At 45.9% G+C, this 21,817-nt stretch overlaps 1 protein-coding gene across 6 annotated transcripts in view; it reads right to left on the reverse strand.

Moving 5' to 3' along the window:
• Window positions 1-21,817, reverse strand: part of SEC16B (SEC16 homolog B, endoplasmic reticulum export factor) — a 47,924-nt gene that overhangs the window by 19,515 nt on the left and 6,592 nt on the right. For 2 of the 6 annotated variants that reach the window (XM_045982277.1, XM_045982274.1), the window contains exons 2-12: window positions 19,989-20,342; window positions 17,913-18,025; window positions 16,233-16,332; window positions 15,388-15,496; window positions 13,755-13,899; window positions 12,948-13,099; window positions 12,521-12,582; window positions 10,875-11,010; window positions 10,191-10,421; window positions 4,414-4,511; window positions 2,493-2,574 (exon numbers count right to left, since the gene is read on the reverse strand). In XM_045982277.1, the coding sequence (XP_045838233.1) occupies window positions 2,493-2,574; window positions 4,414-4,511; window positions 10,191-10,421; window positions 10,875-11,010; window positions 12,521-12,582; window positions 12,948-13,099; window positions 13,755-13,899; window positions 15,388-15,496; window positions 16,233-16,332; window positions 17,913-18,025; window positions 19,989-20,284 (1,524 nt within the window). In that variant the 5' untranslated portion in view covers window positions 20,285-20,342. Of the gene's footprint in view, window positions 1-2,492; window positions 2,575-4,413; window positions 4,512-10,190; window positions 10,422-10,874; window positions 11,011-12,520; window positions 12,583-12,947; window positions 13,100-13,754; window positions 13,900-15,387; window positions 15,497-16,232; window positions 16,333-17,912; window positions 18,032-19,988; window positions 20,346-21,817 lie in introns of those variants that run through there. The other 4 variants (XM_045982276.1, XM_045982275.1, XM_045982278.1 and 1 more) reach the window with 3 other exon arrangements.

Below are 21,817 nucleotides of genomic sequence, written 5' to 3' on the forward strand. Positions count from 1 at the left end.
GGGTTAAAGCCTCTGCCTTCAGCTCAGGTCATGATCCTGGGGTCCTGGGATCGAGCCCCGCATCAGGCTCTCTGCTCAGCAAGAAGCCTGCTTCCCTTCCTCTCTCTCTGCCTACTTGTGATCTCTGTCTGTCAAATAAATAAATAAAATCTTAAAAAAAAAAAAAAAGAAGAAGAACAAAAAAGCAAAGCGTGAAGTCCGTTTTCATGAAAACCTATAGGTGTCAGCAAAAACCCAGGCCTTGGAATACAAGAAAAAGTGGCCAAAAGTAGTAGAGAGTGAACAGAGAAGAGTTCAGGAGGAAGCAGAAAGAGAATTCCGGAAGGGCAGGATCCTACAGCCATCTCCGCTGGCTGGGGAGAAGCCAAGGCTGCACAGATACCCACGGGACACTCCAGATCATGCAGGAAAGGCCAGTCGGCCTGCAGTGTGGCGCTGGCCCCTGCCCCGTGCAGACCTATCCCAAACAGCTGGCCCAGGGAAGACCTGACTCCTGACAAGGGTCAAACACGGAATCTGTGAAATTCACTATAAAGATAAAAGGAGGGAAGTAACATGAAAAAATAGATGGAAGGTAGAAAGAACGCTCACTGGAAAAACGTTACCACGAAACAAAGAGGTATCAGCAAACATTTCATCCTGAACTTAAATAAAATCTAAGTAAAATAACAAAATAATTTCTTATGAAGCAAGGGCCTAAAGCTAAGTTAAAAGAGCTCGAGAAAGAGGCAGCCGACAAGAGGAAGAGGTAAATATGACCTTCAGAGCTCAGGGAAGAACTGGAAGAAAAATCAAAGCAATCAAGACAAAAATGGCAAGAGCACAAAAATGAAGAGACAGTGATGAGAGCACAGTAAGGGACACACAGGATGGAAACGAGAGGAGGGAGAGACGGAGGAGGAGGAGGAGGAGGAGGAAGAGAAGAAGAAGGGGAGGGAGAGGAGGGGGAAGAGAAAGAAGAAAGAGACAATGAGGGAAGGAAGGAGGGAGGGAGGGAGGAGGGAAGGAAGGAAACAAAAAAGTGTTTTAATTAAAGAGAAAATGATATACATATAATCTGCGTGTGTATATGCATATATTTATATATACACAAAATTATGCATACTTGGAATTCCTGAAAGAAAACCAAAATAATCGAACAAAACTAATATTGAAGAATATAATTCAAGAAAACTTTCCTGAACTGCAAAATATAAATGCAGATATTAAAAGAACATGCTGTGGAGTCACCTGGGTGGCTCAGTCATTAAGCATCTGCCTTCAGCTCAGGTCATGATCCCAGGGTCCTGGGATCGAGCCTTGCACTGGGCTCCCTGCTCAGCAGGAAGCCTGCTTCTCCTTCTCCCACTCCCCCTGCTTGTATTCCCTTTCTTGCGTCTCTCTCTGTGCCAAGTAAATAAATAAAAATCTTAAAAAAAAAAATGCCGTGTACCAAGAAAAAAAAACTAACTCAGACAGTCAACATCAAGATAGATCCCAGTAAAGTTACTGACTTCGAGGATAAAGAAGGATACTTTGGGGCAAAAAGATCAAGTCTCTCTTTATGGGGAAAACATCAAGCTGGCCTCGGACCTCTCCTGAGTTCTATCCAACTCTAGACAATGTGTGAGATGGAATATATCCAGCCTTGCAGGCTCAGTGTGCAGCAGAGGGAATGAAGGACAGCCTCGCCGTGGGGAGCCTGGGAACAGTGTGCTCTCTCGCTATCCATGCACACAAATGCAGGCAGCTGTGCTGTGGGAAAAGGGCAAGGTCTTTGGATCAGACAGATCTGAGCCAATCCTGGCTCCACTTCTCCAAGCTCTGTGATCTCGGGTCATTTTACATCTTCGCACCTCAGTTTCCACATCTGCAAAAAGGGGACAATAATTCCTGCCTCTGGGGCGCCTGGGTGGCTCAGTGGGTTAAGCCTCTGCCTTCAGCTCCAGTCATGGTCTCAGGCTCCTGGGATGGAGCCCCACATCGGGCTCTCTGCTCGGCAGGGAGCCTGCTTCCCCCTCTCTCTCTCTCTGCCTGCCTCCCTGCCTACTTGTGATCTCTCTCTCTGTCAAATAAATAAATAAAATCTTTAAAAAAAATAATTCCTACCTCTGTGTATTAAATGAGATAATATGAAGCCAAGTGCTCAGCACAGGGCCAAGCGCACAGTAGGTGATTAACACACAATTATTATTTATGTTTAGTCTTTGAAGTCAGCACCTCTTGGGGCACCTGGGTCGCTCAGTGGGTTGAGAGTCTGATTCTCGATTTTGGTCAGGTCGTGATCTCAGGGATGTGGGATTGAGCCCCAAGTCAGGCTCTGTGCTCAACGGGGAGTCTGCTTGAGATTTTTCTCTCTCCTTCCCTGCCCCTTCTTCCCTCTCCCTCTGCCTCTCCCCCTCCAAAATTAAAAATAAAAATCACTAAAGTCATCACCTCCGTTCCCAAGTTGTCCCCACCCCCTAAACCCCTACGATGCTGGGGTATTGAAGGAGTCCCATCACAAGGAGTACCGTAGCTGCTTGTGGGATCCTCCCGGACATGAACTGGAAGAGGGTCTGCAGTGGATCGTTGGTGGCCAGCGTGCTGGTGAAGCTGCAGAGAGAGGCGACCGTTAGGGACAACCAAGACAAGAGAGCCTCTTACCCATTGCCAGCGGGGCAACAGCTCCCCTATTTTTCTATTTGATTTCAGCAGCTTCTTTTGGAACATGAATTTCTCTTGGCCACTCAGTTATGCTTCTGCCACTCCCACTTTTGGGGGGCTTGGCAGGATCTTCCTTCCGCCCCACGCCCCACACAGAATACCCTGTTGGGGGATATTTCCTCCACATTGGCCCAACTCCCTAACTCTTGAGTAACCATTTCTCTAGGTTATCTTTGTCATGGAAAGGATGCCCCCCACGTTTCATGGGTCTCTGGGGAGCCCCAGCAGTCAACACAAACCTGCTCTCCATGCGTCCCTCAACCTAGTTGGCACCCTTGACTCCCGCTCCCTGGAAGCGGCCCCCTCATGCCCCGCCCCCAGCACTGTGGACTGACTTCTTTTATGCACAAACACTAAATAGCCATTTCCAGTAACCAAAGAGGCGTAGAGAAGGGACCAGAAATGATCCTGCTGATGACAAACCGTGGGATATGCTTAACAAGGATATAATAAGCTCTATAGCCGATCTGAGATTTAAGCATACTCAGTAAGAGATATTCTTCACAATTCACTGGGTCCCATCAAAAATCAATGGCCCAAGGCAAAAATCTGTAGCAGAGATGTATGCTCTAACGTGGGGTTGTGGGATGTTCATTTCCAAAACCCAAAGGAGAATCATCCCTCAGAACACGAGCTTGGAGCGCTTATTATAATAAAACTCCAGGACTCCTTACCCGCCCTGAGCACAACCAAGCACGCAGAGGCGTTCCTTGTCCCTGCCAGGACTGAGGGTTAGGGTGGAAAAGACAATCCACGGGTGGAGAGGGGTAGTGTGACAGCCGTGAAAGCAGGTGCGATCTTCTCAGCCAACGGCCTAACAGCCAATTTGTGGCCAATTTAAACTTGACTTAAGCTGTGAGGTTCACAGTTTCACAGCTTCTACCAACACAGGAAGAGGAACATTTTGAGGGAACATCCTTCTCCCTGTCGGATCCAAGCCTGTCCCTTAGGGGAGGGGGCCCCCAGCCCTCCCCACCCCCGCCACGCGTCTGTCCCTGCCATCCCACGGATCTGGCTGCAGCCCGAGGGGCTTACTCAGAAACCCTTCCTTCTCCAGCACCCTGACACCCAGCTCCTGCACTTACCCCCACTTATTCCAAACTCCTGGCCATGTAGTCAGCATCCCATCCTGTCTTGTCCTGGTTTGGGCATTCTTCTTTGTCTCAGTGTGCTGGCATGAGCTCTGACTAAACACATCCCTTGGGTATTGTCATGTCCCTCTGCCCTAGATGAAGACTACAGCATCCAATCCCCAGTCGTATAAAGCCCGTTCCTACTGCTCCCCCATATCCCAACCTTCCTCTCAGCGCCCACATTCCCCACTGCAAGGCTAAGTGGTAGACAGCTCCTAACTCTTGGGTCTAAGCACCGGTCAGTTAACCATAATTGGCCCCCTATTCCCTCATTGATGGAACTATCTAGAATAGCTCCCTCCCAAAGAGAACTACCAGATTGTAGAAACCTATGTAATTCTTGGAACACAGCCTGAGAAATATTACTAAAATGTTTATTTATCAAGCAGGTAAGAAAGAACGTGTCCAGGTCTAGGTTATAAGAATCTAGAGAAGCGATATCCTACATCCGGGTCAGAGAAGAGAAACTGGAAAGATGCTTAGGGTGTGGGGGGCTTCCCAGGGCATCCTGCTTTTCTCCCCACCACCCCACCCATTGGTGGGGGGAGGCCTCTCTGATCCATTGGTCTCCTTGGCCAGTATCCAGCTCACTCACCCGCTCATGACCCAGCTGTAGGTCCTTGGGTCCATCTTGCTGGAGAGGAACAAAGCATGGCCCCACAGATGGTTCTTCATGGCCCACTCCAAGGCTTCCTGAAGACAAAAACACGTAGCTTTCAACGCGGCCCTTCCTACCTCCCTCTACCCACAACACGTGGTGGCGTTTGGGTACCTGAGCCATATCGGCCGGGTTCCGGGAAGACTCAGAGCCTTGTCTGCGAGTGCAACAAAGGAGCTCTAACCGGCACGTATTTCTAAGATGTCCCTTCCCGAGCCTTCACTTTCTCAAACCCATTAGGCTATTAGCTGCCCCTCAGACATAGTTTCCAGTTAGAATTATCTCTTTAGCAGACATCACACAATGTTTTTAGGAACCTAAGCACCTCGCCCCAAGGACTGAGCCTCAAAACACAGGGAGCAAGTTGATATTCGTGAGGGAACGTTAGAGGGACCGTTTGATTTTTGCAGCTGTGGTAGAGACTGCTGGTTCCCCACCAAAACCCATGCTCCCCTTCCTGCACTGAATTTCCCGCCTCCCTTGCCCCTAGAAGTGGCTGAGTTCCAGGCTGCGATTGGGAATAGAAGTGATGTGCACCCGGGGCGCCTGGGTGACTCAGTGGTTAAAGCCTCTGCCTTCGGCTCAGGTCATGATCCCGGGGTTCTGGGATCGAGCCCCGCATCGGGCTCTCTGCTCAACAGGGAGCCTGCCTCCTCCTCTCTCTCTCTCTGCCTGATTGTGATCTCTGTCTGTCAAAAAAAAAAAAAAAAAAGAAGAAGAAGAAGAAGAAGAAGTGATGTGTGCCGCTTCCACACCTCCTCCTAGAAGCCCCTTGACCAAGCCTCCCTGCGCTTTCCCCATCAGGCTGCCTGGAAGAAAGATGCTCAGGCTGGGTTCCTTGAACTGCTCCGTGGAGGAGGGCTGCCCCGCTGTTCTATTCCCCTCCTGGGACTCCCATATGACTAGAAAGAAGCTGCTACTGTGTTTAAGCCAGTACGCATAGCGGTGAACCCACCCCACCTAACATGATAACTAATTCCTTGTTACCTACCAACTGTGTGTTAACTATCAACTCCATACGCCAAATGAATGACACCAATAACTTGGGGAGATCGGTTAGAAGCTGTAAATTTTAACACACACAAAGACACGCTCGCACACATCTTTTCATTCAATTTTCAGAATTATTTAGTAAGCGCTTAATTTCTATTTGAGGTTTTGACCTGGTATTAATCATTTCCTTAGTACTCAAAAATAATGTGATTTTTGGACAGGAAGTCACTAATGAGGTAACTCGAGCTCCAGGTGCAAATTTCTTTGATTATCCCAACATCTCCCACACTATCTCATTTGAAGAGAGAGAACAAATTTAAACCACCACCATTAGGAAATTCAGCCTCACATCTACTCCAGGGAAAAATGACATTGAGTTACTCTTTTCATATGTTAAACTATTTCACAACAGTATTTTTAAAAGGGAATTACTAATAATTGGTTGGGAATCACCACTTTGCTCAAAAATTTGCATCAAAAATATAATTTAAGAGTAAGTGAAGAAATTGAGAAATTACACTGAGGATATTAATCTCACACAGTGCCAGAGAGGAGGCACCAGTGAAATATTCATACAGATATGAAAGATATCTGGGACTCTAGTTCCTCATGAGCCATTCTGAACTCCCAAATACTCCTCCTATCCCCTGCTCACCTTTGGGTCCAGGTATGACAGGTGGTGTGGTGGAAGGTTAGAAGTCCAAGGTCAGACGTCAGGCTGCCTAGATCTGAACGCTGGCTCTATGACTCAGTAACTTTGCTCATTTGTAAGTACATAAAACAAGAATAGAACCTAACCTACAGGGTTTCTATGAAGATAAATGAGGCAATGCATGTAACATGCTAAATAAGTGTTGGTACATAGAAAACATTTTTTAAATATTCACTTTTGTTATTGTTATTGTTACAGTCATTACTTAATCTTTCTTAAGGAAAGAGATTATTACAGATTTATCTCTGTATCCCCCACTGGGTCCAATGCCTTAGAAGTAGTGACTGCTTAATAAATGTTTACTGAATAAATATATCCCTGGTGAAATTGCAGGTCCCTACTATATAATGGACAGGGTATGGCAGGTATATGATCCCACTGATTTTCACTGAGTATCATGCCTTGCGCTCACTTAACATCATTGTGCCACCCGGGGGGTTCAGTGGGTTAAGTGCCTGAGTTCAAGCTATGATCTCAAGGTCCTGGGATCAAGCCCCACATCCGACTCTTCCCTCACTGCGGAGTCTGCTTGTCCCTCTTCCTCTCTCTCTGCCCCTTCCCCCACTTGTGCTCTCTCTCTCAAATAAATAAATAAAATCTTTTAAAAATAAATAAAATATAGCCTCATATACAAATAAACAGATTAAAAATTCAAATGTAAAGGTAAAGTCACAAAAGTACTTGAACTTTATTTTCATAACTTAATTTTGAAGTAGGAAAGCCTTTCTAAATATGACCCCAAAAGAGTAATTTTGTACAGAAGTCCTAAAAAAATAAAGAGCTCCTACAAATCAATAAATGGAAATTAAAAATCCGTCAGAAAAATAAAGAAAATCCATGATAAAAAACTCACAGACTTAAAGATGTTAGACTTCACTTATGATAAGAGAAATGAAAATAACTACACTGAATTATATGCATTTTTTACCTCTCAGATTGGTACGTATCAAAAGCTTAGAAACACACCGAGTTGGTGAGAGTGGGGAAACGGGCGCTTACATATTGCTGTTAATTGGTACAACCTCTAAAAAGGCAATTTGTCTCTATTTCTCAAAATTTCAAGCCATGTACCCTTTGACTCAACACTTCCATTTTCGGGAACTATTCTAGAAATCATATATATATCCTCCCACATGGCAAATGACTTTCGTTGTTACTGCAGCATTATGTGTACATGTCAATCTATCAGGGTTTAGTTAAATTAATTATAGTTTATCTTTAGAAATATGTGCAGCCATAAAAAATAATGAAGATGGTATTTGTATGTCAAAAGGAGCAGGAGTCAGGAAAATGTGGTGTGGAGGCCAAATTCAGCCCACTGTTTATTTTGGTATAGCCCACAAACTAGGGATAACTTTTCACATTTTTAAATGATTGGGGAAAAAATCAAAAAACTAATAATACTTCATTACCTGTGAAAATTATATATAATTCCAATTTCTATGTCCATACATAAGACACGGCCACACCCATTCATTTACATATTGTCTGTGGCTGCTTTTACTTGACAATAGCAGAACTGAGCAGGTGCAACTGGCCTGGAAAACCTCATACATTTATTGTCTGGGGCGCCTGGCTGGCTCAGCTCAAAGATCATCTGACTCTTGAACTCAGGATCGTGAGTTCGAGCACCACATTGGGTGTAGAGATTATTTAAATCAATACAATTTATACACACACACACATACACACACACACACACACAGTCTGCCCTTTTACAGAATACTACTGCCAATCCCAATATAGAGTGTACCAAGATATTTTGTTAAATGGAAAAAGGGGGAAGAAATGGTAGATAGAGGGTGCCTGGCGGTAGAGCTTTCAATTCTTGAACTTGGGGTTGTGAATTTGAACCCCATGTTGGGTGTAGAGATTACTTAAAATCTTAAAAAAAAAGAAGAAGAAGAAGAAGAAATGGTATACAGTAAGCTATTATAAATAGAGAAAATAATTATATATGCAGAAAATACCTGTGGATATTTCAAGACAGCATTTCTGCAGCCAAGAGGGTGGGGGGATTATTTTCTCCACTATATCCCTGTTACCTTTTGAGTTTTGAATCCTATTGGTTCAAGTTGACTTTAATTATACATTCCAATATTTACATTTCCTTTAACACTTTTGTAAAATGTGAGGGACAGGTGGCACAGTCGGTTAAGCGTCTGCCTTCGGCTCAGGTCATGATCCCAGGGTTCTGGGATTGAGACCCACAACAGACATATGTTCAGCAGGAAGCCTGCTTCTCCCTCTCCCACTCCCCCTGCTTGTGTTCCCTCTCTCACTGTCTGTCTCTTTCTTTCTCTGACAAATAAATAAATCTTTTTTAAAAAAGATTTTTGTAAAATGTGAGTTCAGTTTCAAAATTAAACGAGGCAAAAAAATAGGAAAGTAAATAAAAAAATAGGTAAATATGTGAGGTGATGAATATTATTAATTAACTCATGGGAAGGATCCTCTCACAATGTATTTGTGATATTTGTATAGCAAACCATCACATACACTTTAAATATCCTACAATTTTTTCAAATACCTCAATTAAAAATTTTTGAATAAATAATACAAAGATTAAAATTGTCTAATTTACATATCAAAACATCACTTCATCTGTTGAATTAAAGTATTCGTTATTGGGGGGCACCTGGCTGGCTCAGATGGTTAAACCTCTGCCTTTGGCTTGGGTCATGGTCCCAGGGTCCTGGGATCGAGTCCCACATTAGGCTCCCTACTCAGCAGGGAGCCTGCTTCTCCCTCTCCCTCTGCTGTTCTCCCTGCTGGTGCTCTCTCTCTCTCTGTCTGTCAAATAAATAAATAAAATCTTTAAAATAAATAAATGAATGAATAAATAAACAAATAACGTATTCAATGTTGGTAGGTATACAGTAGCTACAGCTAGTGGGGACATCATTTGTAAACAAACTTTCTGGAAACTAATTTAGTGTAGATGTGAAGAACCTTCTAAAAATGCAGAAAATAAATAAATAAATACAAAAGTGCATATAGTTTAACCTATAGTTCCATTCTAGGAATTTATCCTTTAAAAAGTAAGAAGATGAGTCAAAGATTTATATAACAAGATGTTCCAATTGTGTAATGTATAATGAGGGACAGCACTGTAGGTAGCTTATATATTCAAACAGTGAATTAGATAAATAAAACATTATATATTCATATAGTGGAACATTGTCCATTTTTTAAATGGTACATTTTAAAAATGTACCATGGGAGTATTACACCATAAAAATGCCATGGGAGTATTACACCATATAATCTAAGTGAAAAAATAGAAATAATTGTATATGTAATTTAATTTTATTTTTCATATACATGCATAGAAAAATGCTAGAAGTAAATATATCAAGATGTTAACAGATGTTATCTTTTTTTTTTAAGCGGAGAGGCTATTTCCCTTTCTCCCTCTGCTGCTCCCCCTGCTTGTGGGCTTTCTCTGTCAAATAAATAGATAAAATCTTTTTTTTAAAAGATTTTATCTATTTATTTGACAGACAGAGATCACAGGTAGGCAGAGAGGCAGGCAGAGAGAAAGGAAGGGAAGCAGGCTCCCCGCTGAGCAGAGAGCCCGATGTGGGGCTCAATCCCAGGACCCTGAGATCACGACCTGAGCCGAAGGCAGAGGCTTCAACCCACTGAGCCACCCAGGCGCTCCAATAGATAAAATCTTTAAAAAAAAAAAGATTGTATCTATTTATTTGAGAGACAGAGAGAGCAGGAGTGGGAGGAGGGACCGAGGGACAAGCAGACTCTCTAGTGAGCATGGAGCCCAATGAGGGACTTGACTTGCGGCTCGATCCCAGGACCCCGGGATCATGACCTGAGCTGAAGTCAGATGCTTAACCAACTGAGCCCCCAGGTGTCCCAACAGATGCTTTCTCTTAGTGATAAGACTATACAGTTTTTTCTTTGTGCCTTCTGAATGTCTCAAGTACTATAACCTGAGTATCTATCACTCATACAGCTGGGGTTGGGTGCAGCATGGAGAGGGCACACTTGCCTTCTTCCTTCCATAGTAGAGCAGTTTAGTGAATTTCTCTACAATCTGTGCAGGTGTCTCCACGCTGGGGGGAATCTCCCCGGTGAGCAGGTTCGGGGTCCCTGAGCTCAGCACCGGCCAGTCCTCATCAGTCAGGCTGATGAGGTTGGCCACTGGCGGCTGCCTCTTGTACTTCTCCAGCTTCTTGCAGTCTTGCATCAGCAGCTCCGCGATGTCGGACCCCACCATGGACTGCAAGGCAAAAGGGTCATCCTGAGGGAGAATCCGATTGTCCCCGTGCATGCAGCCCCAGCACCAGAGCCCCTGCCTTCTCCGTGAGGAGGTGTCCAAGCAAACACGAGAGTCTCCTTTCTTGGATGGCTGTATTTCAAACTTCAGCTTCTCTCTCATACACTCTCGGGTATTTTCTGCCTGGCGGAAGCCACAGACGCTACGAGAACTATGCATACTCTTATAGGTGTAACCCAAGAACTGTACGATGACCCCAGGCCCATGGAGGAGGGCAGGGAAAAGATTATCGTTAAAAACGGGGTGGACATCTGAGCAATTTTTTCCCTTAGCCCCATTCGTCGCTTCTTTAATATTATGTTTCGCAATCATGCGAAAAGTCAAATCTCTATCCCAGAGAGATTTCCACTGCAATCCAGCCCGGACCTGACCACCCCCAGGGCGATCAGACTTTACCCCATTCTGCCGGCAAAGGAGAACCAACAATTGCCACAGTAGAGCCGAGTCTCTGCTCCTCTGTGTCTCAGATTTTAGGCTCTGAGCTGCTTTCTGCTGGCAAAATGTCATGATGTCCACCTTGTGTACATCTTCCCTGTGGAGAGATTCAGGGAGCAAAGAGTGAGAGGCAGACTCTGTCTCTGCCCAGGACCGCGAGCTTCCCCCCTGCATCGTGAGGATATCAGCAGAGCGTGGGGGCACTGAGAGAGAAGCCTCATAACCCAGGGCTGGGGGACCGCTCTGTAGAACAGGAAGGGACCACAGAGATTCTCTCCATTTCACAGATGAACAAACTAAGGCCCAGGGACTGTACGGGATAGCAGGCGAGAGCACAGACTTTGGAGTCAGACAACCCTGCATTTAAATCCAGCCTGCCACTTCTCAGCTTGTACAAGGTTCTTACCCTGTCTGAAACTGTGCTTTTTCCCTGAAAATAGGGATAATAAGAAAAAAACTACTTCCATACAAAAGGCATTAGCAAATATTTTATCGTATACTAAGTAATCAATAAATGGGCAGTATTGTTTGGTCAAGGTCATTCAATAAAATCAATCACAATGGGACCAGGTCCCTAGGCCCCCACAACCAGCTCAGTGCTCTACCCCACATCCGTATACCAGTGCTCAAGAAGTAGATTCAATGCTCACTTTTACTTGAAGAACCTGTCAAAATACTATGGGCTTGGGACGCCCAAGAAGGCTCAGCGGGTTAAGCGTCAGCCTTCGTCTCAGGTCATGATCTCAAGGTCCTAGGATCAAGCCCTGCCTCGGGCTCCCTGCTGCCTCTCCTCGGAACCCCAGCCCCTCGGAACCCTTGTGTTCTCTCCCTCTCTCTCTCAAGTGAATAAACAAACTCTTAGGAAAAAAAAAATACTATGGGCTTTTTTGGCGGCAGAAGCTTCAGGTTAAGAATAAGTTTATATGGTAGTGATGACATAGACAGGACTTCCTTACACTTAAAGCTGGCATGGCTGTGTTCCGTCATTTCCCAAACAGCAAACTAAAACTCAGAGAGGACTAACTGACCTGTCTTCCATGGGTCCTCTAGTTAGTAGGATTCAGGGACCCAGGACCGGGGTCCTCTGACTCCAGCCAGGACTCTCTTCACAGCAGAGCGTCCTAAGTATTTACCAGAAACAGGACTAGGAATTCAGAAGCAGTTCTAGCTCAATCCTGCAGAGGGCAGACTTGCACGCTGTCCAGAAACTCAACCCGCACCATGCTATTTCTCTCTCCAGAAAAAGGCAAGAATTTTTTTCCCACTCTGAACCACTTGTCTATGATTTCCCAGGCTGTGCTCCACTTTTCTACCAGTATCTATTAAGGGCTCAGAATGGTAAAATCTTCTACCGTATAGCTCCTCCAAAATAGAACTGTTTTCAGATTTTTAATCCTAATTTTTCTCTCTGCTCTTCAACTATCAAATTGCTTGTCAAAAAGGCTCAGGCCACATTCATCTCTATCTTGTTGCACAGAGCATTCTACTCCACAGGGGATAGGCATTTTCTTTCAAGGAAGCCAAGAACAAATCCCCCAAATGCTGAGCTGGGCAGGCAGAATTTGTAGGTTCAAAGCCCTCCCCTAGCAGCTCTTAAGATAATTTACCTGATCAGGGGTCCTGAGAAAGTCCTCAGTTCTTCTTGTTCGTCCGAGTAATTAAGAATAACCTGGAATGAAAAATCAGGTTTGGCGTTTGAGACTATGTCCACCCAAAGCCCCTGTCATCAAGTCCAATATCAGAACCTGTGGTTATGGTCCTATGATGTGGCTTAGTGCCTTGTGGAGGACACAGGAGGATAAAAGGGAGTTCTCCAGTTGCTAAAAGGGAGCCAACACCATCTCAGGAGAAACGTAAATCTAGCGTCACTTCTCAGAGAGAAGATCTCTACCCTTTCCATCCCAAGACACGCCCCATCCACCAGTGTATGGCCCCGTTCCCCCAAAAGCTCCCCATTCCCAGAGATGCCCAGGCTCAGGCAAAGGAAGACAGAAGGCAGCTTGTCAGCTTCCTGGGACACAGAATGTCAATTACCTCCATGCTGTGTAGTTCCACAAGGGCCGTTTGTCCATCTCTGGGAAAACTGGGACCCACACACACCAGCTGGCCTCCTGGCCCAAAACTCACAGGCACATGGGGGATGTAGAACTTCATGGGATCCTTGGGACCAGGTGCTGAGACAGCCTCTGTCCAACAGACACAGGCACACCCCATTAGCGTTCCTGCGACTGCTTGTCTTGACTGCAGGACACCCCGGCTGTGTTTCTATGTAGATCCCACCTGGGCCAAGATAAGATTCTGGGCGGGTGGCATCATTAGAAGAAGCGCGTGCTCCAAGTCAGAATTAAGCCTCTCAGAATATGTCAGAATACAAGGTGGGGATTCGTTGGTTTGGTCCACATGGGAAAGCACCGGCCCCAGGCACCCCATGGTGGCAAGAGGCTGGGGACTCTGGCTCTCGTGTCCCCAGTACTCATGACCCATCTCCTACATCCAAGCAAAACAATTAATGCTTTGTGGCCTGCCTTTGGTTTGCCAAACTGACTCTGGTCTTCCACTTCTTCACCTGTTACATAAAAGTATCTCCGGTGCCTACTCGCCCCGCCTGACCCTGCTAGGAGCAGTGTTCCCTTCCAAGAATCCACTCTGATGCAACCTCCAGTACAAGAGAAAAGGTGAGAAATGGAGCCAGAATGGCCTGTCTGCCCAGGAGACTGCCATGCGTAGATGAGGCAGGGAGCCACTCTCAGAAGGACGGGGGGAAGGTGACTTCCCCCGAGGTTGCCACCCAGCCCTCTTCCCCCCAGACTTTCCCAATTCCTTCCATGGTTCAGTACCCACCGGCCTGATCTGGACTCCAAGGTGCTGGCGCTCTGGGCTCGTACAGCTCTGGGGCATCACCCATGTACTGGCTGAGCTCGTAGGCGCTGGAGCTGAGCCCGGACTCATACTGCTGGAGAAGGTTGGACTTGTCGGCCAGGGGTGGCTGGAAGTTACAGATAATCAAAACACACAGGAAGAATCAGAAGCACTTTCAGAGAGATGGCCCTCCCGTGTGTTCCTCCAAAGCAACAAAATCGAAACTTTCAAAGGAATACATCGAATGTGAATGTGTTGCAAAGAAAAGAAGTGCTCATTTAATTACAGGTGTTTGTGGAAAAAATGAATGATGGCTTAGTGGAAAAGGTGTAGACCTTGAGGCCAAGGGACCTGAATTCAAACCCCAGCTTTGTTGGGGCTCCTGGCTGGCTCAGTCGGTAGATCATGCAACTCTCAATCTTGAGGTTGTGAGTTTGATCCTCACAGTGGGTGTAGACATGGCTTAAAAGTAAAATAAATAGATCTTCAAACCCCAGCTTTGTCAATACCAGCTGTGACCTTGGATGAATGACTTGGGCTGTCTGAGCTCAGCACCCTCATCTGTAATACAATCACATCTGCCCTGTGTAGGTAGAGTTCAAGTACTTCTTCATGCATTTATTCACCAACTGTTGAATGAGCACCTACTATGCTCTAGGTTCTGTGCTTTCCCTGCGGATCAGGTGTACAAGAAATTCATGGAATTTTATCCTGGGAGGATAAACAATAAATAGGAAAGCTCTTTGCTCACTGTAAAAGGCTGTGCTTAGGTGTGGCTGCTGTTCTTGTAGGCATATACTGCATGGTGTGTGCCCTGCCCTGTTAAGTGTTAAGTATACAGAAGAAAATGTTTGCGAAACACAGACAGATCTCAGGGTTCTTGGGTGGCTCAGTCAGTTAAGCATCTGCCTTTGGTGCAGGTCACAATCCCAGAGCTTCTTCCTCTCCTTCTGCCCCTCCCCCGGCTCGTGCTCTCTCTTCTCTCTCTATTTCAAATAAATAGCATAAAATCTTAAAAAAAAAAAAAGCAGCCAGATTGCATCATGAAAACAAAATTAACATGACTGTCAAAAATAAGATCCTGTCTCTGCAGTCTCTTTGCCACTTTCCCATAAATCTAAAATTATTCTAAAATTAAATGTTTATTTTCAAAAATTAAGAACTCCATTTTGTGGCCCTGCTGGTATACCCAGCAAGATTTCAGAAGAGGGAGTTGGAAGACTCCAGAGAGGTTTCAAGCTCAGCTTTTCAGTCCAGAATTAAAGGATTCTAGCAATGTCCCACTTCCTAGGTAAACCAAAATGCCTGTCCCCTGGGGTTACCGGTGACAGCCTCTCCTCATGCCCCACACCTTGGAGCGACTTGGGTGACACTTCCTGATCCAATCAGTTTGACAAAAATGCAAAAGGGCTACATCAGGACCCCAGACCCATAAGACTGAAACAGGGAGGCAGGAGAAGGTGGAGGTCTGAGGGGAGGCTCTGCGGAGAGGGGAGAGCGGGAGCCCTCAGAGGGCTGGCCGCTAGACATCCCCTCCCAAGGGCCCCTCCCTGCCACTGCCACAGTGTCGGTTGTGACTGTCACAGCCCACAGTCCCCACGTCACTTCAGACTACCTTATTCTTCTGGGTTCCAGGTAGCAGACTGTCCGGAACTAGGTCCCCAGGCCGCTCCTGTCCAGTGTTAGAAGCAGCGCCGTCTTTGTAAGTGTTCTGACCCTTGGATCTGCAGCAAAATGACAGCAGCAGGTAAAGGGGGTCCTTTTAGCCAGCAAAACTGAGCTGCTCTCCACGGACGCCGCTGGGCTGCAAAGCGTGGGCAGCATCAGGCTGGCCTGAGTGCCACAGGGGAAAAAAGTGTTGCTCCCTTTGCTCCCCGCCCCCATCTATTAATATGAGAAAAACCGGAGCTCCTGGGTTCCACAGTGCGGCTACTAGGCCACACCAACCCCTGCGGAGGAGGGTTGGTCCCTACAGCGAGACATCCAGGACTGACTTAAATCAGAGCTGCTGGGTTGAAGAGTTGGGCAGGCGAGGTAAAGGGACCAGGCCTCCTGGCATCCAGGCAGGTGCTTGTGGAAAAGTCTCTTTTCTGCTCACCAGAGCCCAGGGGACATCCCATTCTCGGGGCACCGGAGTGCACAGAGAAGAAATGCCCCAACCTCAGCATGGACCCAATTCTGGAAACTTCCACAAGGCCACCTCTGCTCTGAGGCCAACATAGAATTAAGGCTCTCCTGTAGGGTGGACCTCAAGTCCTCAGATGACCCCAAGTTTGGATGCTGTCTGTCAAATTCAAGGCTCCACTGAAAGCTGGTGTGGGCTGCTCCACATCCCAGCAGCCGGAACAGAAGCAGACAGGGTTCTGGAGATAGAGACCGGCACCAGAGGCCGTAAGACTCGCCTAACCCCACCTGAGTTCGGCCGCACCGGGCTGAGCTGGCCTTTCCTTTCATACTTACAGACTATTCCGGCTGTCATGATGCTGCTCATTTAGGTACTTCTGATCTTGGTGGTCTTCCTGCCAGATATAAGGACTCTCTTGCCTCGGCACTGCACCCTCAGAGAAAACAAAATGAAGACAGGTCACTTCCTGCTCCTTAAAGTTCAGGAAGACCGCAGGCCGTGGAGCTCCGTTATTGGAGCACCGCGGGAATGAAAACGTATTCACCAAATTGGATACAATTGGGAAGTGAGAGCTGATGGTGGAGGGCAACAGCACGCCCCTGAGTCCGCCCTGAACCGATGAGCAGGGCTCGATACAACTGTCAGAGCACAGGGATCGTGTGTATGCGCGTTCCGTGTGCAAACAGGTTTCCCCGGGCTGGCAGGTCAGAAACGGCCAAGAGCACATCCCTAGAACCTTACTATCAGCGACGGGAATAAATTCCTATTGGTGCGCATCGGCCACCCTCAAGGTCAGCGATGATAGGACTCATCACAGCCCAGCCACACACTGGACAACTTCATTGTTAAAAACTGATTTCCAGGAGCACCTGGGTGGCTCAATGGGTTAAGCCTCTGCCTTCAGTTCAGGTCATGATCCCAGGATCCTGGGATCGAGCCCCACATCGGACTCTCTGCTCGGCAGGGAGCCTGCTTCTCCCTCTCACTCTGCCTTCCTCTCTGCCTACTTGTGATCTCTCTCTATCAAAAAAAAAAAAAAAAAAAGAACTGATTTCCCTAGTTAAAAATAGAGCTATTGACTCAGCAATTGCACTACCGGGTATTTACACCGAAGATACAGATGTAGTGAAACGAAGGGGCACCTGCACCTCAGTGCTCATAGCAGCAATGTCTACAACAGCGAAACCGTGGAAGAAGCGGAGATGTCCTTCAACAGATGAATGGATAAAGAAGATGTGGTTCATATATACAATGGAATATTACTCAGCCATCAGAAAGGATGGATACCCACCATTTACATCGACGTGGCTGGGACTGGAGAAATAAGTCAATCAGAGAAAGACAATTATCATATGGTTTTGCTCATATGTGGAACATAAGAAATAGAGCAGAGGACCACAGGGGAAGGGAGGGAAAACTGAACGTGATGAAATCAGAGAGGGAGACAAACCATAAGAGGCTCTTGACTCTGGGGAAAAAAACTGAGGCTTTCAGAAGGGGAGGTGCATGGGGAAATGGGGTAACTGGGTGATGGGCATTAAGGAGGGCACGTGATGTCATGAGCACTGGGTGTTGTATGCAGCTGATGAATTTCTGAACACTACATCTGAATCTAATGATGTACTATATTGGTTAATTGAATTTAAATAAAAAAGACAAGAGAATTGACTTCACTGACACTTGGTCAGAGACTATATAAACTTGGATATAAGCAGGAGTAGAAGAAAAAATGTGGAGGACGTGGAAACTGGTTATAATCCCATTAACGTGATGGTAGGTTCAGGACTATCACCAACACGTACAAAGAAAAATGACTCCTTTCTGTCTCTTCTCCTCAAGACATTCAGCAGAAATGTCTTTGCTGTGACCTGCTGTGGCCTCTGCAACCAAGAAAGAAGTGGGTGAGGACAGGGACTCCACCTCAGCTGAGCAGGATGGCCAAGGTAGGCTCTGAGCGGCCCTGTCTACCAGATCATCTGTGCCACCCCGTGGGCTCCTTGAAGATTACTGCATACCTCTTTCTTCCGGCATCTGCTGCGGGTGTCCATGATAGTAATAATTTCCATAAGCATATTCTTCCCTTAGGGCTGGAGAATGATAGCTCCAATACGGATCCTCCATGCCTGGCCTAAAACACCACAAAGAAGGCCAGCTGGTCAAGGGTGAGTGTGGTAAACAGAGAAACCAGTGGAGGACTTGACTACTTCACAGGATGAAACTGTGACCTCAGTCTAGAACTGCTTTACAACCCAGTTGATTCTAGATCCCATAAACAGAAGATCCAGAATCAGAGCAGGAGTAGGGCCTTTGTTTCAGAACGAGGCTGGGCTTTTTATAGTAAAACCATAGCCAAACGACTCATTTTCCTTCCCCATGACTTCTCCTTCTCGTCAAATACACCCATCTTAGAAACCTCTGTTTCTTAGGGGTTTCTTAGAAAACCCTGCCCTGATTTTTTAAAAGATTTTGTTTGTTTGTTTGTTTGTTTGTTTATTTGAGAGAGAGAGAGAGTGAGCGAGCAGGGGGAGGAGCAGAGGGAGAGGGACAAGCGGACTCTACACTGAGCGCAGAGCCCAATGCAGGGCTTGATCTCACAGCTCCAAGATCATGACTTGAGCCAAAATCAGGAGTCAGATGTTCAACCAACTGAACCACCCAGGCATCCCTACCCTGTCATGATATTATCTTAGAATACCCCTTCCTTGGGGCGCCTGGGTGGCTCAGTGGGTTAAAGCCGCTGCCTTCGGCTCAGGTCATGATCCCTGGGATCGAGCCCCGCATCGGGCTCTCTGCTTGGTGGGGAGCCTGCTTCTCCTCCTCTCTCTCTCTGCCTGCCTCTGCCTACTTGTGATCTCTGTCTGTCAAATAAATAAATAAAATCTTTAAAAAAAAAAAAAGAATACCCCTTCCTCAGATGACTGTGTAGGTGTCCAATATGCCACTGTAATTCCCATGCACGTTACGTACAGATGGAAATGAGATGAAGAAGTCATGTTGGAATGTCTTAAATCTGATCGCCTTTATTGCCTCTGCCCTTAACATCCCTTTCTTTGAGAATTCAGTACAAGAAGATTGGGGAAAGGAATGTCGTGTTGTTAGTCTCTTTATCAAGTAATAATTCTTTAGTATTTCATAGGAGCAAATGCTTTACAATAACTGTCACAATTTCAATCTTAAATCTGTAGGCAGGTGAATATAGCCCCACTTGGCAAAGCCAAAGTGAAACATAGATGGCTTCCAATATTCCATCAAATATTAAATCCTCTGCTATCAATTAGAATTCAGGAACAGGGGGCACCTGGATGGCTCAGTGGGTTGAGTCTCTGCCTTTGGCTCAGGTCATGATCTCAGGATCCTGGGATCAAGTCCCGCATTGGGCTCTCTGCTCAGCGGGGAGCCTGCTTCCTCCTCTCTCTCTGCCTGCCTATCTGCCTACTTGTGATCTCTCTGTGTCAAATAAATAAATAAAATCTTTTAAAAAAAATTCAGGAACAGGAATTCCAGATTCTCCTACAATTACCTCACTGAGACCTCTTCATTCTGAACTTGGAGGCTGTAGCCTTAGACCCGCTTTCTCTGAGGTTGATTTCATTTTCTAAAATATTCCCATGTACTCATCCAACACATATTGGTTCCAGGGGTCTATCACACCCTAAGTTCTGTTGTAGGCACTGCGTCTCTTCTTGGTGCTCTAGTGTCAACGCTCACAACGCTAAGAACTTTTTATAGAAATTTCTAGGACAGACTTCTCCAAAATCTACAAATATTACCTTTTGCAATCCCAGAGCAAGAGGGACTCATCTGCTGCCTTGAATCCGCCGTTCTTTCTACCCCCTCCCTGGCCCCAACCCCCAGTCACACTGTCATAGCCTCTTTAAGAAGACCCATGAGGGGACAATAAGGAGGGAAATACTATTTACAGTCACTGAACTCCAATTTGGGAGAGGAAAGTGTTTAGGGAAGTCCATGTAATAGGGTAGAGAAGGAACTAGAAGAAAAAGAACAGGAATAATAGGAAAAGGAAGAAGAAAAGGAACAATCTATTCAGAAGCCCTTAGGAATTGGGTGAATTCCAAGCTCCAGAACCATACCTTGAATACAACTGACCGGGATAACCACCTTCATAATAGTCAGCCCCGGACACAGGCCGATGCCTTTCCCCAGGCCTGGATGCATAACGAGGCTGCTGGTGGTCTGTCCTGGGGTCCTGCTGTGATGCGGGGCTCCCGTGGGTGTCTTGTCGCTGACGGTACCTCTCTCCATTGTGCCAAGAGTGAGGAACGGCCTGATGAATTCCCTCTCTCTGAAGCCCTCGGTCTGGCTCCTTTGCTGGAGCTGTGGGCCTCCCCCGTGGCTGCGGTGGCCACTGGGGAGCCCAAAACTCCATCCTTGACCCTCAGATTTTCCCTCGTATTTTTAGTCAGTTGTATAGTTATTTCTTCTTCCTGCTGGCCGAAAAAAAAAAATCACCATTTTAGGTTTATATCCAAACATGATGATTGAATCGGTTTGGAAAGAAAAAAAAAAGCACCTATGGTCCTCAAAATCTTTTATCTAAAACAAAACACATAGATATGTCTGGAAAAAAATATGTCAAGCAGATACAGGAAATAAAGAACAGGCTAGACAATTACGTTGATGTTGCATTAAAAACTAAAAAGTGTCTTTTGGAGCAACAATAGATGTGGGAGGCAGGGGAGGAAGAGAACAGGGCGAGATAAAGCTCCGGAACACTAGCAAAGTATTCCAATTAAATACATGTTTGTTCATTTATCCCATCAGCAATGATTCCTTCAACAATTACCGGGGAAGCCCTCGGCTATCAGAGAAATAGGTGAGCTGAGAATTAAGCCAGAGTTTAAATCCTAAGTCTGCCACTTATTCACCAGTTAATTTTTTCAAGCCTCAATTTCCTTGAGAAATAGAATGAGTAGCTTTGCAAGAATATCATCAGAGTCAGTGAAAACTTATGCAAAGTGCGCAGCACACTGCCTGATACACGGTAATTGTTCGTTTTAGCAGTAGTTGGTGTTACCAGAGATAAAATAGCAGTACGAATGGATGAAGACATTTTCCAAACAAAAAGAAGCTGCTAAATTGACCTTAAGGGACCTCTTTTCTGAATCCTTAACCTCTTAGAAGAACAAGGCTTTGTAATATACCATGGCTGCCTCTCCTGCAAGAGAATCAAGTTTGGGATTGTCCTCAAGACCCACTGGACAGCCATGTCTCTGTCATATTCCCAGCTGGGAACTTTTTTTATTAAATTTTTTATTTTTTATTAGCATATAATATATTATTAGCCCCAGGGGTATAGGTCTGTGAATTGCCAGGTTTACACTCTTCACCCAGCTGGAAATTTTTAAATCTCTCAGCGTCAAATTAATTTTCCCCACTTATTTTTCCAGATGAGAAATAGCTCTGAAGACGTTGTCTTCCAAGTTCCTCTGCCCCGTATCACAGAGGAGCACCTGCCTCCAGCTGTCTCAAAGAGAAAGCGCACATTAGCCCTCACTGGTGACTTGGGGATTCTCTTACATCAGGAGAGTATGTTAGCTCAGTCAGACCCCGTGTTTCTTCTCTCTTGGGAACTGTTTTAGGCTGAAAGATTCTGATCAAATACAGTTAACTCGCTCCCACTCCTGAAACTCCCAGCCTAACATTTTAAAAAAATTGTATCAGAACATAAGGTCAAAGGGTATATGTTGAAATCAAGATATCACTGGGCTTGAATGCTGTGAACGCAGGGTCCACAGCTATGAGCCAAGATCTGTGAGCAGAACACAGAGAAGAGAAGTGCCTTCTACCTCAAGATCAGTTAGAGCTCAGAAAAACGCATACCTCCCTTCCTGTGTCAGCCCCCTCCCTTGAAACCAGCCAGGTGCAATGCAAGCCTCTTCCAGCAAATCCCAGCAAAAGC

Source organism: Meles meles, chromosome 17, assembly GCF_922984935.1.
Source record: "Meles meles chromosome 17, mMelMel3.1 paternal haplotype, whole genome shotgun sequence".
NCBI classification, from domain to species: domain Eukaryota; kingdom Metazoa; phylum Chordata; class Mammalia; order Carnivora; family Mustelidae; genus Meles; species Meles meles.